Here is a 17276-nt window from a genome sequence, read left to right as displayed (position 1 = left end):
TAGTATTGTATCACGTCATCCAAACCTTGTGGGTGGTAAAACTGAACAAGTCAATCTACTGATGGATTTCAAAACTCAAACACCAAGGCTCTATATTGATGATGCAGACTGTTTGACTTATCATGACTGAAAAATAACAGGTGTAATTAATAATAACAATAGCTGCACTCCATTTAAACCAGTCACAACCGAGTCACCATTTATGTTATTATTTGTACTAGTAAATTCGACAAGATTATCACTCGACTTTCAGCCGACGATCCCTAACAGTTATGTGTGCTTTATTGAACATTTCTGTCATCTCACTGCATTGTACAAGTCAAAAGCCTTGTACAACATCTATCATATAATACCCTTGAAAATGTTATTACTGCACAGCATTAAACAAGCTTCTGTGCATTACTACTGCCGAGATAACTGCCTGTGTTCACCTTTTGTCATCCCATCAAATCGCTTGTATCCAGTGTGGACTCAGCTTTTAAACTGAGTGAGTCAACGATCTTACACAATATTGCATATGTAAGGTAACATGAGGCTGCAACTTTACATGACCTTTTTAATCACATCTGTATATCAATCCAATGTGTCTGATACCCAATCTCTGTAATATTTTTAGGCTTGTGCAAATTTCTACTTAGAGTATAGACTTACTTATTACTTAAGATTTCTTACTTTGTTTTTAGCTAAAAAAGAGATATATATAAACATCATATTTTGCAATTGAAAAGAGAAAAAGCAACATTCATCCACCATCTCACTGGCAAGGGCTCATCTTACATTTAGGTCAGAGTAATACATCTTTTGGCAATCCTAATATCGTAATTTATGTTACAAGCTACTATTAAAATAAAACTGCACTGCCAAGTGTTACTGTGTTTTGTGCCAGGTTGTGTTGGTAGTGACACTACTGGCACACTATAACAGAAATGTGGGAAGATTCCTGTAACAGTATCCACATGTTGCTGTTATATAGACTACAGTGTATTATTACATTTATTACGTTTTCATATGGTTGACAGCGACAGTGTAAAGAACAGATAGAAATACATGACTATTAACTGGCTGTCTAAAAAAAGTTTGGCAGCGCACAGTGTTAAAAATGGGGGATCGGCTTGTCCACGAAAAGACGTTGAAATGTCACTATCGCGCGAAATGACGATACCAGTGTCCCCCAGTGCTTTTAAACACATTAAGAACCAGCTATCTACAATGCCACCGTACAGTGGAGATTTGTCAAACAATAAATAGCAACACTAGAATTGTTTTTTTGGGGGGGGTTGGGGGGAAGAGAAGGAGGGGGAGGAGGAGGAAAGGAAGGAGGGGGGGCGGTTGGTGAGTGAGTGCGTTACATGAAAACAAAAACACAGACACACGGGTTTTCGTTACGGGGAGGTTCGAATCTAACGCCCCGTTCAACACACAACCGAGGCGTGTGTTCAGAAAATGCACCCTGCAGTCAGTTTTATGTCAGTACAAACAATAAGGTTCACGGTTATCTTACCCGTCTTTGCGCTTAGCTTTATAAACGTGCCCGTAGGTGCCTCGACCCACTTTGCAACCTTCATATTCGAACAGATCTTCTACTCTCTCTCTCTCGGCCGCCAGCTTTGTTTTGAAGTCGTAATCCATTTTAAACCATAAATACGTCTTAATTTACAATAAAATAAAATATTAATTATTACATGCATTAATTAAATAATCTGGTCGTTTTATTCCCCCACCATTTCCTTGTTTGGGATTTTGGTCTGCTTCGCTTAATGTTCACTGGCTCGTTGACGTTTCTAATTGGCGCGCAGGGCTCGCTGGGTAGGGTAGTTCTTTTTAGCAGGCGCCGCGCTTTGTCTTCTCGAAAACCGAGATCTAAGAAACTACAGCCCGCGTTTCTTACTGCGGTTAGTTGCACTTTGCGTACCGATGAACGCTCTTCAAAAATGCAGCCAACGGTGGTTTGAATTTCATGGTGTATTAACACATGTAAAACGTCTTCGTTTAAAGTATACAGCATATCTTATAAAGTAAAAACTAATTGCGTTTACGATTATTTATGTATTAATGACGTTCATTTCATAGCGCACATCCTAAATATTATTAGGATTTTTTTTTTATTTTTTTTTTTAGGATAATACAACAAAATGATTTGGTCATCACAAAAAAATTACAAATTAGGCACACTACAACAATAATAATAATTGTTATTTATAGTATCATTATATTTTGTAATGGTATAACGTGTGCAGTTCTAACAATATAAAAAATAAAAAGCCATCTGTATTTTTTCCTTCAGTTTCAACCGGTTACCTGGCTTGTTTTGTAACATACAACTTAGTTCCATATGTAGTAATGATATTCCAATAAATAATTTTTACCGGAGATTTGTATTTTGTCAGCACAGAATACAAACAAATTAATGTACTGTGGTCAAGCAAAGCACGTAAAGGAATAAAATATACAAACATTTTCATAGTTGAACAGAGAAAAAGTAAGCCAGAGATTAAGAAAAGATGCCTTGAAAATGCAGGAGCACCATAAATATTATATTTATGTGGTAAAATATAGAAATTGGTCCATGTATTTGGATAGGGACTAAAGTATATACTTTTATAGTTTTGAATTGAGCCAGATGAGTTTAGCTAGGCTGTAGAACATAATGTCACGTGAGGAAATCCTTGTTTTGCAATGATTGGTAGGTCTCTGGACCAATTGGACACAAGGATAGGAGCCTGGAGACTGGATTGGTTCAATGCAAGAATGACGTAACTTTGGCTGGCAGATAAAACTACTGCGCTACCTCCATTCAGTGCTCTACACAGTATGGCCGGTGATATTAGCTAGCACTCGCTAACGGTATTCTCTGCAAAAGGGAAGACGGTAACTCAAGAAAATCAACACCAATTTGCTTAAAGGACTGTACCTCAAACATATAACTAACAGAGGAAGGATTAATTAAGCTGTAAACGTTACAACCAACGTTTATTATTTCATTTGGTGTCTGTTGTCTCATGATGGAAGATAACGGTGCACACTTCTTCGAGGGAACGGAGAAGCTATTGGAGGTGTGGTTCTCCCGGCAGGATGAGACCAAAGGAACCGGGGACCTCCGTACTATCCCAAGGTTTGTCTCCTGAATGGCTCAGCAGCCCTGTCAGTTCATGGTAGCATTCTGAAACGTTGGCGGAAACGCCGGCCACATGCTTGGCTCTGTTCCCTCAGTTCATTCGTGACCTATAACCAGTAAATGTTGAATGTGGGAAGTCTTGCTTTGCATAAGCAGTATGTTTTCTATGACTACTGCCTTATCTTTAGATGGCGAGCTAACTAGGAAGGGAACTAAATTCTGACACCAAAGCCTACTGCTGGAAATCTTATGCTAGCTAACGCCGTCACCCGAAAATGGCCACCTCCCCCTAGGACTAGGCACTTATAAGCTGAGTCATTCATTCTTAGCCATGGAAATGTATGGCATTTAGCTAATATACTCGATTGTTATAGAGTGTAAAACATCACCGGTATAACTAGTTCTTACATGTCTTGGCAACAAGTAGGCCACCCATTTATAGCTAACCTTTGCAAAGTCCACTTAGTTCCTGGCATAAAATGTTCAAATGGCTGTTTTCAACTTTGTTCGATCCTTAAGGTCTTCTGTAAATCTTGAGTTTTAAATGTGCCAAACATTAGTGATATATGTGGGCTAACTTTCATGTCAGCATTAAGTGCTAGGTAGTCTTTAGTCCTGTCTTTTTCACTCGTCGGTGTATACGCATTTTATTGTCCCCGCATTGAATGTCGTTTGATTCACTTTTATGAATACACTAAAACATACAAACCAGATTATTTACGTACTTAAATTAGGTGTTAAAACATTTGGGTTGATTCTCTTATTTTGCTGAAAATGTAGAGGTAAATTTTGGTGCGTCATTTAACAACGAGAGGGCCTAGTAAACTGAACATGTCAAGCATGTGGTCGTCCGTCGCATAGGTATAATATACGCTTTCCCCGCTGCAACGTACGTCAACGTCGCCGCCATACTGGGAAGGTTAAATCTGGCCTGCAAACAACTAAAAGTACAAACAACGGACTTCCAGTTTTCCTATAGAGTTTACTGACTGTTTTTTTATTAGATTGTACTGTCATTAATGTATAATATGCTGTAACAATAGTACGAGTCAACCATGCTATAGTATGTTTACTTGTATTACATGGTATTTACACTAAACTGTCGACATTATTTTCTTACTTAAATATTGTAAGCACACAGACTATCAATTTTTGATTTCGTAGTTACAGATTTTATTTTTTCTCATTCGTGGGCAATTATTTGCATGCATGTTTTAAAAAGGAAAGAACCTTGTGCCCATTTAGGCTTTATTACGTTATACAGGGCCGTCTTCGCTCGTATTGAAAGAAAATAAATAAAATTCATGGGTCCCAAAGTTTGTTTTTATTCATTATTACAATTATTGTATATTAATTTATGCAATTCTACGTTGATATACGCACCGCTTGAGTGTCAAGCAGCCAAACTATAACTAAACTCAGCAACTATAGACACGTTTTGTACTAAGATTAGATCACCTTTAGACAAGAAGTGTATTTATTTATTTTTTCTAAATTGGTTGACAAATGGGAACGTAGAAGTGGGTTCTATCCAGACAGCCGGAGCTCCTGCCTTTACTTATTTGTGTACAGGTCAGTCTTGTCCTCCCCATTATGGCGGCGATGTTGACGTATCGCAGCAACAGACCTAAGCAGCCAATGCGGCACCTGGTGCGTCCTAACCGCGTGCCTGCAGCGACACTGGTCAGAACCATGTGTGCGCACACACAGCTAAACGACAGTGAAATCTCACGTTTTTCGGCCAAGCATGTGTTTTGAAATTGAAGTGAGCGTGATTGCCGCCATTGTGGCTTGGAGAGTTGAACGTTAAACAGGGAGTCATCAAGTGAGGGAAAATCTCATCACTGCTGAAGAGCTGCCAGTTTTATGTTTAGGCTCTGCTCACTCTGCAAGCTCAGCTCACTGCATGGGAGCGCTGAAAATTGCTTGTAGTTCCCCATCAGGTCACGTTTCCAGCCATGCTGCTACACCCCTCCCAGTTCCTCCCATTGGTTAAATGGTCCTCATGCTGCATTCAAAAAAAGGGTTATGTCTGGGTGATGGTACATTCAGAGAAATGGTGGCTAAACGATAATCCATAAACTTACATCAAGTAGAACAATTTTATCAATACATGGATTTAAAATGGTTATCAATGTCATTATTTGCTACTGTCATAATGTTTGCCAGGGGAGACCTGTGTGACTGAAAAATGATTTAGAATGGTGACAAAAGCTGGGTAGGAATCACAAACTTTTTTTTTTTTTTTTTTACTTATTAATTATATGAAATACTTTTTCTGATTAGATTGACTTGTCACAATTTGTTGATGCTAGACTTTTACTTGTAACTGAATTTCTACTCTGTAGTATTACTGTACATCAGTAAGTAGAATGATCCAGATACCTCTTACATCACCAGTGTATTATAGTGTGACTGATCTGTAAAAAGATTGAAAACAGAGTGCTCCCATTGAGCTACTTTTTCTGGTCATTAACTAGCTCAAAAGTAAAACTTGTTTGTGGCCAGCCTGGTGAATGAGAACTTGCATTATAATACAACCAGAGGGCAGATTAACAGCTCAGAGGGACACTGTCAGTGGATCAGGCTTGGTGGATGTCAGCCAATGTCCAAATTAGTCCAGAAGGGCATCTGATTGACAAATGTAGTGCTAGCTCACATTACCTCCTCTTTCCTAATGGCTCAATGGCAGCTTGGTATCTTCTAGTAATTGTGCAGCCACTAGCCCAGAAGACCAGTCATTGATATCCCATCTAAACTCAAAGTCCCCATTCTCGTGGCCCACCAGCTATTACCATTTGTGAATTAAGTCATGAGTTGTTTGTGTTACAAGCTTGTTTTTGTTTTACTGTCACATGTAGCCATAATTAAAGCACCGTTGTCTTTGTAAAACATATCCCTGTCTTTTCTGCGATGACAAATCCAGTAGTATCTAACAGCCTGATCTTGCCTTTTCCTGGAGATCAAGCTTCCTTTGAGGAAAGTCTGATTCTGCTGAGTGACCAGAAATAGCATGTGGTGTGAATTTCACACTGAAACTACAGCGGACCAGGTGCCTTGTGAAGTTGCCCTTCTAGTATGACGCTGGGAAACTGGCATGTTGCAACATCTCTGATTCACTGATTAAATAAAAAGCAAAGAAATGAATGAGTCATACTTCAGGAGTTTATATTGTCCATACAAAGCAGCAACCCATTTGTTGTATCAGTTAAAATCAAATGTATGATCCTGGCAAGAATCTGACTAGTCAGGTTTTGTATTTGGTCAGTTTTTACTGGTAAATCTTGTTTTGTGAAGAAAGGTGTGCTGTTCCTAATTCACTAGTCAATAGCTGCTCAAGAGTCCAGAGATAAGAAAAATTTGGTAACACCGGTTGATGAATATGGGTGGGGGGTGGATAAATCTTTATTATACCAGTGTGTTTCAGCACAGGGCCTTCATTAAGGTAGTTTTGTCTCAAGGGTATTTTAGGAATTCTCCCAAGGGTGGTGGGTTAATATGGGTTCTTTTATCATGACAGTTGAGTGTCACTTCAAATCTGATAAAACATGGCCCTACTGTAGTAATGCTCACTGCAAAGGTCAATCACAAAGATGCCACAGAGCCAGAACAATTTTTATTTCTGCTTGAGGCGCTGACTTGCAATATTGTGCCAAACAGTATGTGTTGCTGCTGAGGAAAACATCTCTCTCCTAGCAATATAGAACAATCGAGCATCTTTTTTATTAACTCAATGAAAAAGCCAATTTCTTATTAAAACTTTAATTATGTTCTTGACAAATGCATTTGATTTATGATTTAATTATTTTTCTAAATAACTTAGCAAATTTCCAATTAACTGCCACAAAATAGACTGCACACTATCGTGGCTTTCATCCACAGATTATCCTTAATGTGATTCTTAAATAGGTCTGTTGTAGGCATAGGTGTGGTGCTGTCAGAGCCCACACAATCTAGGCTTCACCACTTTTTGTTCTCCAAGTGGATTTGCAAAAACTAGTTGTAATTCAGTTACAATTTTGGAAGCACTTCAAGATCCAGTGCAAAACCTATGCAATGGTCAGTGGTTTTAAAATGTAAGGTGGGTTGCTTTATTCACAATCAAATCTTTTGTTTGGCTACACTGCCCACATCTGCCACCATGTGAAGAAAAGCTTCATTGTGTTGCCAAAGAGGGATTTGTGACATAATATAGATTGTCAAATTGTGCAGCTCATTAATTTTGTACTGTTCTAGCCCCATGCTAAACACAAAGGTAAAATATTTGGGAGGTGCATGACTAATAATTTTACAATTGACATTGACCAAAAACTTTGTCAACAGTACTTTGGAGTTAACACAAAATATACAGCATACTATTGTTGCTTTCATCCAAAGAAAATTTCCAACTGTAAACTATTTCTCACACCAAAATCACTTCATAAAAGTAGTCGGTGCTTACCTGCTTAAGTGTTTGGTGTGCTGAAATCATTGCATTGGCCTGTATGGCACAACTGGATGTGCAACAAAAGCTCTGATAAAACTCACATTTCAGTGAACAGTAAATTGACTGCATCTATTTGCAGCTAAAGAAAGTGACGCTTAACACAAGCATCGAATACTTTGTTTACTAGGTGTCACTACACTCTCTAGCCAGCCCCCAGGTCTCAGTCCATTCTAGAATGATCAGATCCTTCCAACTTAAGCTATTCAAGAAATCTAGTGAAAATTTGTGTTTATTTGGTTATATTTCTTATTTTCCCAATCTTATTCACCCCTCATGACCATCCAAAAGGAAGCCAACGTGCACCTTGCACCAGCAGTTATGTCAAATATGACATGCAAACAGCAAGCACAAACTAGGATTTTACTAGGCTGACTTTTTGTTGGGTTGCTATGGGGATGGAGGTGGTTTGGCATGCACAAGGACACCAAGCATATTTGAATCCAGGTGTTGTATGCAAATTAAAATGGTGATGGGAAGTCTGATTTTGCTCATCTGTAAGTAAATGATTTCACCCCTCAGACCTCCTTTCAATCAGAGCTGTCACTGCAAGTTTGATGCTGCTGACAGTCTAGTTACACAGGCACATTTCCCATTCTTGTACCAGAAAAGACTGAGTCATGTAACTCCTGTTCATCTCTCAGGGGCTGTGTGAAGGGAGGGGGTGTTGCTGGTAAATTCCCCATTGAGTGTTGTGCTCCTCGCAGTCTTTCTCTTACAGCCGAGACTGTGCTAGACTGCCCTGCATTGGCCCAGGCTGCTCTTTCAAGGCGGGAACAAGAGGATGACTACGCAGCTGCTTTGCACTGGAGCTGTCTGAGCAGCAGCTGCTGCAGCAATGGTGGTGGGAGGGGTGGAATGACAGGAGCAGGCTTCTCGTTGTAAAGAATGCTGGCTGGGCTATCTGACTCAGGCCGTGGTTCCTTTTGGAAGTTACATAAACCTACTGCTTTCTTGCACATAGAAAGTACCTCATTGTTTATTTCAAAAACTGCATGAACTACACAAGGGTCTGTTCTGTATGCTTGATTATGAGTCTAATTTCCCTGCCTTTTTGAGTTTCTCTTCTGGTGTTTGCTTGACATACTTGTGTTTTTATCTAAATAAAAGATGGTGTTCACACTGGGGTGTGCTTATTTATCATTTTTTTTTCAATTGACATTTCAGCCACAGAAGATAAATAGTTCTTTTTCTTCTTTCTCTCTCCAGGTTTGAGTGGGACAAACTTTTGGAGAATGTGCATTGTTTAATCATAAGTGTGACAAAGACCGACAAGCAGGAAGCTTATATACTCAGGTGAGTGCTAGGTCTTCACTTATATTGTTCTGTTTATTAGACTTACTGTTTTACAAAGACCAACTAGCAGAAAGCTCATCTGAGTGCTGGCTCCTGTTGTCCTCCTGATGAACTGACAGGCAGTATTAGACAGTGGTCACCCATAATCCACTTTACAGCACAGTCTCAGCCCTGCCTCAGGTGATGACAATTGAGACCCATACACTACTGCATAGTCTCCTTTTTACACTTCCTGTTGAGAAGGAGATGAATTACTGTAAAGGTTTAATGTCTCCAACACTAAGTACTTTGTTTAAACAAAATTTGCAATAGCGACATGTTTGTCAAAGCTCTCCCAGAGTGTAACATAGAGTACAAGCATTACACAGCAAATGAGTCATAACCTGGATTGATTATCACCAGTTGACATTTTTGGTATCTGTCCTTTCACTCACCTTTTGGAAAAGATTTCCATTCTGTCAATTTAGTAGTTTTTTACACGCACTATCCTGCCCTCTGTAGCAAAAGTAAGCTCTATTGTGCTGCTCATTTATCTCTTAATTTGGCTTCCCAGGCAGTAAACATAGGCAATTAGTCAACCCTTATTTTACATTCTTCAACACAAATCTTATCAGATGGACTGAATTTCCTGACCCTAGGCATGTGGGACTAATTCCTTTTCATATGCAAAGTGTACACTTGTAATCATAGCTTCTGTGTGGCAACTGTAGGAAGAGTCCTGGATTTCTAAACACCTCCTTAAAGCAAAATCATAATGCACTGGACCAAAATTAGCTGTCCAACCTAAGCTAGTACTAATGTGAAACATGAACACAGTCCTTTCTCTTCTGTCCAACTGACACTTTTTTTTCTGCTCTGATACGATGCTTTGCTCTTTATGCTCCAATCTCTGACCAGCTCTTCAGATTGTTTATCAAATTTAAAAAAAGAATTTTACAAAACTTGCTAATCAAATCTAGATTGTTCCTTACCTCTGGTCATTAGGGTAATCATTGCCTCTTTTAGAAATTAATATTCCTCCAGTACCCTTTTGTTTTTCAAAGGGTAAAGCAGTACATGTGTTTAAGGAATCATTCCTTGCATATTAATGTACAAAGTGACATATAATTTTCAGTACAGAAGTGCTACATTGTTTTTGTTCATTTGTAGTTTTTGTTTTTTTTTTCTTTCCCCCATTTCAGTGAGAGTAGCATGTTTGTCTCCAAGAGACGTTTCATTTTGAAGACATGTGGAACCACCCTCTTACTGCAAGCACTGGTGCCTCTGCTGGAACTTGCCAGGGAGTACTGCGGTTTTGATGCCATTGAGGTTGGATACTGTTTCCAGATTTTCAAATATTTGCATGTCAACACTGGAATTTAATTCTGTTTTCTAACCTAATGCTTGTAGCACAGTAATGTGATGTATGATTTGTTTTTTCCAGAATTTTTTCTACTCCCGCAAGAACTTTATGAAGCCAACCCATCAAGAGTTCCCTCATCGAAACTTCCAGGAAGAAGTGGACTTTCTCAGCCAGATTTTCCCAAGTATGCAACACAGCAGTTTAGGTTATTTCAGTTTTATCCTTCTCAAATATGGATTTAAAAAAGAGGGTATCTACAGCTATTAAAGATATTACTTTCTTTTTGTAAAAATATTAAAGCTGTAATGTTCACAAATGCTTTTTTTGTCTTTTTAGCAAAAACTGTCTGGAAACTTCCCCGTACTATTCCAATAATACCGTATGTAAAATCCATATGTGGACCTTTAAATTAATTTTTGTTTTAATCCATTCATCCATCCATTTTCTGCTCTTATCCAAGCAGAGGTCATTGTAAATGATAACAATCTTAAGAATTTTTTTAGAATGAAATAAGGAAGTGGTTACATGCTTCTTGGAAGTAGTGTATGGACTTGCATTCTGTGTGACTATTATACTGTCATACGTTTAACTCGGTGAACCTGCAGAAACCTGAGAATTAATGCGGTGCCTCTTTTGGTTTGCACTCGAGCAAATCAGCTGCTGTTTGACTAGGAAGGCTGAGGAAGTTTTTGCCTCTAAAAACTCTTCAGATGCAGTTGCCCATCTGAGGCGTTGTCTCATGTGAAAGTAGCCGTAAGGGCAACTAAAACTTTATCTATCTTTTTGCAGATGGTGCAGCCTACTGTATGGGACGTTTAAACTCTGACTGCTGGTAAGCATCATGAGATTTTGTCCATGGGTGGAAGGAATATTTGTCCAAATTGTTAATGTAAATGGTTATTTGTAAGGCAGAAATGAATACTAAATTATGAAAATTGGATAATATACTCTTTATTTGCAACAATTTGATAACTTTCTGAATATAGTCGCAATGCAAATAAAGGCCATTTAATGCATACATTTTTATTTTGTTACACCTCAGAAAAATTTATTTACTATCAATCAACTGTGAGTGATATAAAAATTGTAAAGTACATATTAGGACAAATGGTGTTCCTTAAAGGCAACTACAAAATTAATAGATAAACAGTTTTTTCCAAAATCTACCATTCTTGCTGTTTTCCAAGACTGGATGTTTAGTTTTTTGGCAATGCTGTAAAACTTTTTTTCTTTTTAGTTCTGTTGAGTTTCAGATTGGAGATCTTATAGGAGCAAGTGTGCCCTTCACTTTAAAATAAAAGCATAAGTCTCCCTTTATGTATTTGAGCATGTGGCCTCATCTTGTTTTGACATCATTGTGTTGATGTATTTGCTTTGGAGGTAGTGATAAGACTATTCATTACACACATTCAGATCAAGCAATACATTTAGCAAAATTGTTTTTTAACTGCCATATTTCAAAATTGGAATGAATTGACCCTACTAAAAGTTTTATCCAGGAAAATGTTGTAGCAGAATGCTTCTCTATTAACAAAGTAAAACTAATGTATGAAAATGTAGACAAAGTTTCCAGCTGATGCCAGACTCTTCAGTGTTGGAGAATTTCAGCCCAAAGATATTGCTGCATAGCATTTACACTAGTCCTGGATAATTTCTTAGTCTAGTGCTGTCATAAGATGAAAATGGTCATCTGGTGGTTTCCAAATTACAGCTTGTTCACAGCCTCTTCCAGTCTTAAAGTTTCTCCTTCATTTGTTGACTAAAACGCTCCTCTATGCATCTCCTGCAGGTATCTGTTTACGCTGGACTTGCCTGAATACTGGGAGAGCAAGCATGCAGATCAGACACTTGAAGTTTTGATGAGCGATCTCGATCCAGCCATTATGGACCAGTTCTACATGAAAGATGGTGTTTCTGCAAGTGATGTCACTCGTGTACGTGACTCCCACTCGAAGCATGCAATTATCAGAGCATACACAGGCTGGTAGTTTGTCCCAAGCAAAAGTAGCGTGAATTGGTTCTGATTTTTCTTCACTCTTGTTGCAGATGAGTGGAATTCGTGACCTGATACCAGGTTCTGTGATCGACGCTACAATGTTCAACCCTTGTGGATACTCAATGAACGGGATGAAGACTGACGTGAGTGTCTTCTTTGTTCCGACTTTCTTCAGTATGTTGTGGCAAAACCAGAAACCTTTTTATAAAGTTGCTGTGCGTTGTCTTTTGCAGGGAACTTACTGGACCATCCACATCACCCCTGAGCCAGATTTCTCTTACGTCAGCTTTGAAACCAACCTTTCCCAAACATCTTATGATGATCTAGTGAGGAAGGTGGTGGAGGTGTTCAAGCCAGGGAAATTTGTGACTACACTTTTTGTCAATCAGGTTTGTACAAAACACCATTCATTCATTTATTTATTTAAATTAGCACTTGATGATTGCTGTTTTTTGTTTTATTCTCCGCCCTTTTAGACCTCCAAATGTCGCAGTGTCTTCTCTTCTGCCCAGAAACTTGAGGGCTACAAGCGTCTCGACCGCCAATTGGCTCAATTCAACGATTATAATTTTGTCTTCACAAGCTACGCCAAGAACCACCAGCAGAACCAGCAGAGCTAAGGGTTAAAAATGAAGAGGCGTAAAAAGAAAGGCGGCCCCCTCCTGGGGCTTTCCTCCTGCGGCCAGCTTCACCCACCAGTAGAGAACTTGTCATCATTCTCCCCGTCCTCTCTCCACCTGCCCCTCTGCTGCTGCCGCTTTTCAGAATCCTGCGGCACTAATGCAGTTGCGAGGCCCTGTTTAACCTTCAGTTTGATTTTTTTGCATTGTTGTACCTGTGACTTAGATCTTCTGCATGAAAGCTCTGTTCTCTGTGTTGATATTCTAGCCCACTCTTGCTGTGATCTTGAAGTGCATGTAGAAGAATTAAATGCCCTCTGTTTGAGGCTGTCCATCTGCGCCCAGTATGACGGTCCCTTCCTGCAGGTCTCTCCTCTCATCCCCCACAGACAAGGCTTCCGCCCACACTAGTCCAGTGCCCTGATATGCTCAGATCAGTTTGCCTCTGTGAGCTCAGCTTGGCAGGTCTGTTGGCTGAAATTTGCAATTAGTTTCCAATATGATAACTGAAATTTAATCACTACCAATTGAGTGCACTTTACTTCTGATACAAGAAGGCCAATCGTCAGTCTAATTGAATGTATTAGTGGTGGATTTTTTTTATTTTTTTTTATTTATTTTTTTTCCTGGCCATATTTGTTGTTTGCATTTATCACACTGTTTCTTGGGTAAAAGGTTTGTACTATATTTATCAGTGTGGTTAATGCAAACTACACTAAATCAGAATGTTTCTGCTTTGCTGGACTCTGAAGCAGTGCCATAATCTGTTAACTCTTTCCTATAGCCCTCATAGTTACGCAAATACACACTCTGAAGCACTAAGCTTATTTGTTTTAGAGTGGGCTGTATCTATAGGAAGCTCCTGCCTCCCAGTCACATTCAGCTCTCTGAATTGTGTAGATAAAACATTCAAATCGAAACTAGTGTATTTGTCTTCTGTCCACTCATCTTTGATTGTATATCTCTAGAGAAAAGCGTGAATCTGGTTTGAGCTGAATGTAGGACATTCCCTCTGTCTGCCCAATCCACCCCCCCCCCACCAGAGACAAACGATAACCAGCCTCAGGACCATGACACGACGAGAGGGGGTTCTCACTGCTGCCGGCCACTCTGAATAGCAAATAATGAATCAGACACATTTTGCTTAGTTGCCCAGCGAAGCATTTTTCTTTCCTCCCCACATAATGTCATCCTCCTGTCTCTTTCCGCCCCATACAGAAATCTGTAAGCGCATAATAGAGGCTCACCAGTCTGAGCATGTCAGGGTAATCCCGGATCATTCCACATGTAACTGCATAAACTGCCATTTTATTACATTTATTGTCCCCACGTTTTTTTTTGTTTTTTTTTTTTTTCTTTTTGCAGTGACTCGGTTGAAAATGTGACTCCCCTAGCAGTTTTTCTTTTTTCTAGATATATGCCCATTGTTTATTGAGGGGCAACATCCTATGACACTATGGTGCATGTGACTACTAGTGCCGTGTTGCTTGACAATATAGTGTTCAGCCAGGTCCTCTTCCTCCTGTCAGTAGGTCTGTTCCTCTTAGTTTACCAGCTAAAAGCATCTTTGGAGCTGCCACATCCTGAAGTTTGTTTGGATAGGCAAGGACTGGTTTTTTTTTTTTTTTTTTTTTTTTTTTTTTTTTTTTTTGAATTGCTGAAACTTGGTTATATTCATGTACATCCAGGTTTGGTCTCCTCCACCTGTCGTTGAGCAAGGTGTGGTTCATGATGCTTCTCCTGCCAGAGAATGCCGCTGCAGGTGACATGACAGGAATCTTAACCCGTTTTCACTCCTGCAGTGCAGTATTATTGCATAGACACCTGTGACTGTAAACTGATCACCTGAGGCACTTTGGTGCCTTTTGGGCCAGTAGATGAAGTTGGAACAGTTAATATCTGAGCTGGCACTTTAGTAGTTTCCTTCTAATTTATCTGTCATGGTTGTTTGGCGTGGTGTCAGTTCTGAGGACCAATCTCTGCTCTTCGTGAACTTGCCATTAAATGACAGGTGATCCTTGCAGGTCCTCTTGTGAGGAATAAAATCAAGCACTGTTCAGGTTTTTCAGTTTAATGCTAATTGTTGATGGATTAGGTACATGTCAGCCTTGTTTATGTGGGTTTTATTTTTATGTAGCAAACTAGGTCACAATGCATTTTTAAAGTAGAGCAGTAAGTTTTATACAGAATTGTATTTTTGCTGCGGACCACCCCACCCCCAAGTGTTTTTGTTAAAATGACTTGTTAATGAATAGTGGTTTTGTTTGTTTTTTGATGAAATGAAAGCCTCCAATGAGAGGGTGATGTTGCAGGATTTACTAAAGGACAAACTTGCTGTTCAAATTTTTTCTTTTGCTGCTCTTTGGATGGTCAAGATGTGCTGATTATATCTGTGCTACGAGCTTGATGCTTCAATAAAAGACTTATCTGTGCAAAAGCGTGTTTCTTTAAAGATTTTCTTCTTTTGTAAGAATGAATTTCATTCATTTGCTACTAAAATATTTTATTGACTTACTTTGAAAAAGGACACAAGCATGAGGGACAAGGGCTTTAATAGTTTAATTTGACTTATAAACAATTTTAGTGTTTTTGTGTAATCTATTGAAGTGTATCTAGAAGGAAACCTGAAGCTGTTCACAGGAGCTCTTGAAAGTCGAGGTCAGAGACCCACCAAGGATTCCAAAGAAAAACTATAGCTGACAAAGCTGACCTGCTGTATCGGCTCACCTTTTCTTTCTGAGCTGCACACTAGAGTATAGCTGACCAGCACATAGTGCTGCAGATTATGTTCTCATGAGAGGAAGAGACAGTTGACATTTACATTTAGTCATTTAGCGGACGCTTTTATCCAAAGCAACTTACAAGTGAGGTACAAGGCAGCAAAAATCTAGGTCAAGGAGAAAAACATCAAAGCAAAGTCCTATCAGAAAAGTGTTCACAGTTCACAAGATGCAGGTGCAAGAAAGAGCAGAAAGAATTTTATTATTTTTTTTTTTTTAAAAGAGATTTAAGTGCACAGGAAGAAGCGGAAGAGTTCTGTTTTCAGCAGTTTTTTGAATATTGGGAGAGAGTCAGCTGAGCGTGCAAAGTTTGGTAGCTCGTTCCAGTTGAAACTTGCTTTTCAAAGTTTGAAACTATTTACAGTATCTGAACTCTAAGGTACATTTTAATACAGAAACGCTTGAATCATGTAAAGAAGTCTGACATTTGAATTCAAGAATCTTAAATCCTCAACAGGCATCCTCAAAAGCTTTCACTGTTTTTAGTTGGACTAAACAGTTGTATTAAAATAACTGCTTATCCATATTAAAGGATAAGTCAAGTGCCTATATCAACACTGAAACACTTTACGCTTGCTATCTTTAGCCTTTGTGTTAATAGACGATTCCTGAAAGAGTACATATTTTCCAACTTTGAAGCATTTTATTTTAATTTAAGATTTCCTCTTTCCTATTCTCACATATGCACACTGACTGCAGAGTTGTCATTAAGCTAGCCTGATCCACCTGTACAGTAGTAACTTTGTTTTGCCCAAGGACATTTTGACATGTGGCCAGAAATAGCTGGGGATCAAACCACTAACCCATCATTTAGTGAATGACATTTACATTTACATTTAGTCATTTAGCAGACGCTTTTATCCAAAGCGTCTTACAAGTGAGGTACAAGGCAGCAAAAATCTAAGTCAAGGAGAAAACATCAAAGCAAATTCCTATCAGAAAAGTGTTCACAGTTCACGAGATACAAGTGCAAGAGAGCAGAAAGTTTGTTTTTTGGTTTTTTTAAGAGATTTAAGTGCATAGGAAGATGCGGAAGAGTTCAGTTTTCAGCAGTTTTTTCAGAGCAGAGTCAGCTCAGCGTGCAGCATTTGGTAGCTCGTTCCATCATCGTGGGATTATTGTGCTAAACAGTTTTGCTTGGTGTCTTCTATGCGGTGCTGGGACCACCAGACGTCGTTTGTGGCAGACTGCAGCGGGCGAGAAGGATTGTAGACTTGAATGAATGAGTTGAGGTAAGCAGGAGCTGTCGATTTAACCACCCTGTAAGCAAGAGACAGAGCTTTGAACCTGATGCGAGCAGCTACAGGAAGCCAGTGTAGAGATCTAAAAAGTGGTGTGACATGGGTCTTTTTTGGCTGATTAATAATGAGGCGAGCTGCTGCAATTTGGATCATCTGAATGACCACTCTACCTCCTGACCCACAGTCACCAGTCACTATGTTTAACTTGACTGAACCTGCTACTGTAGTACATGTTTTTTAAATGTGTCCAAATTACATCATTTTTAACACTTAACACCAATATGTATTATGTATGTATTGTATGTATTATTCTGTGCTCTCTAATAAAGAGAATACTTCTGTTGGGGGAAGGAAAGAGAAAGGGGACCAGCGCCAGTATATGGATTAAAAAGGTCATGGACTT

General features: G+C 39.1%; 2 protein-coding genes across 4 annotated transcripts in view; one reads left to right on the top strand and one right to left on the bottom strand.

Moving 5' to 3' along the window:
- Positions 1-1776, bottom strand: part of cdk19 (cyclin dependent kinase 19) — a 60435-nt gene extending 58659 nt beyond the window's left edge. The window contains exon 1 of one of the 2 annotated variants that reach the window (XM_067482100.1): positions 1502-1776. In XM_067482100.1, coding sequence (XP_067338201.1) covers positions 1502-1629 — 128 coding nt within the window. In that variant the 5' untranslated portion in view covers positions 1630-1776. The remainder of the gene's footprint in view (positions 1-1501) is intronic. The other variant, XM_067482099.1, reaches the window with a different exon arrangement.
- Positions 1777-2795: 1019 nt separating this feature from the next.
- Positions 2796-15289, top strand: amd1 (adenosylmethionine decarboxylase 1). Of its 2 annotated transcripts, none has more exons than XM_067482020.1 (9): positions 2796-3112; positions 8808-8894; positions 10076-10202; positions 10318-10420; positions 11026-11068; positions 12026-12170; positions 12283-12375; positions 12466-12621; positions 12709-15289. In XM_067482020.1, the coding sequence occupies exons 1-9, from the start codon at positions 3000-3002 to the stop codon at positions 12850-12852; spliced, it is 1011 nt and encodes a 336-aa protein (XP_067338121.1). In that variant the 5' UTR covers positions 2796-2999; the 3' UTR covers positions 12853-15289. The 2 variants fall into 2 exon arrangements, with proteins under 2 accessions (XP_067338121.1, XP_067338120.1); XM_067482019.1 differs by having other exon boundaries at positions 10318-10441.
- Positions 15290-17276: the final 1987 nt, after the last annotated feature.

The sequence above is a fragment of the Channa argus genome, chromosome 17, assembly GCF_033026475.1.
Source record: "Channa argus isolate prfri chromosome 17, Channa argus male v1.0, whole genome shotgun sequence".
NCBI lineage: Eukaryota > Metazoa > Chordata > Actinopteri > Anabantiformes > Channidae > Channa > Channa argus.
This window is presented reverse-complemented; position numbering and strand designations above follow the sequence as displayed.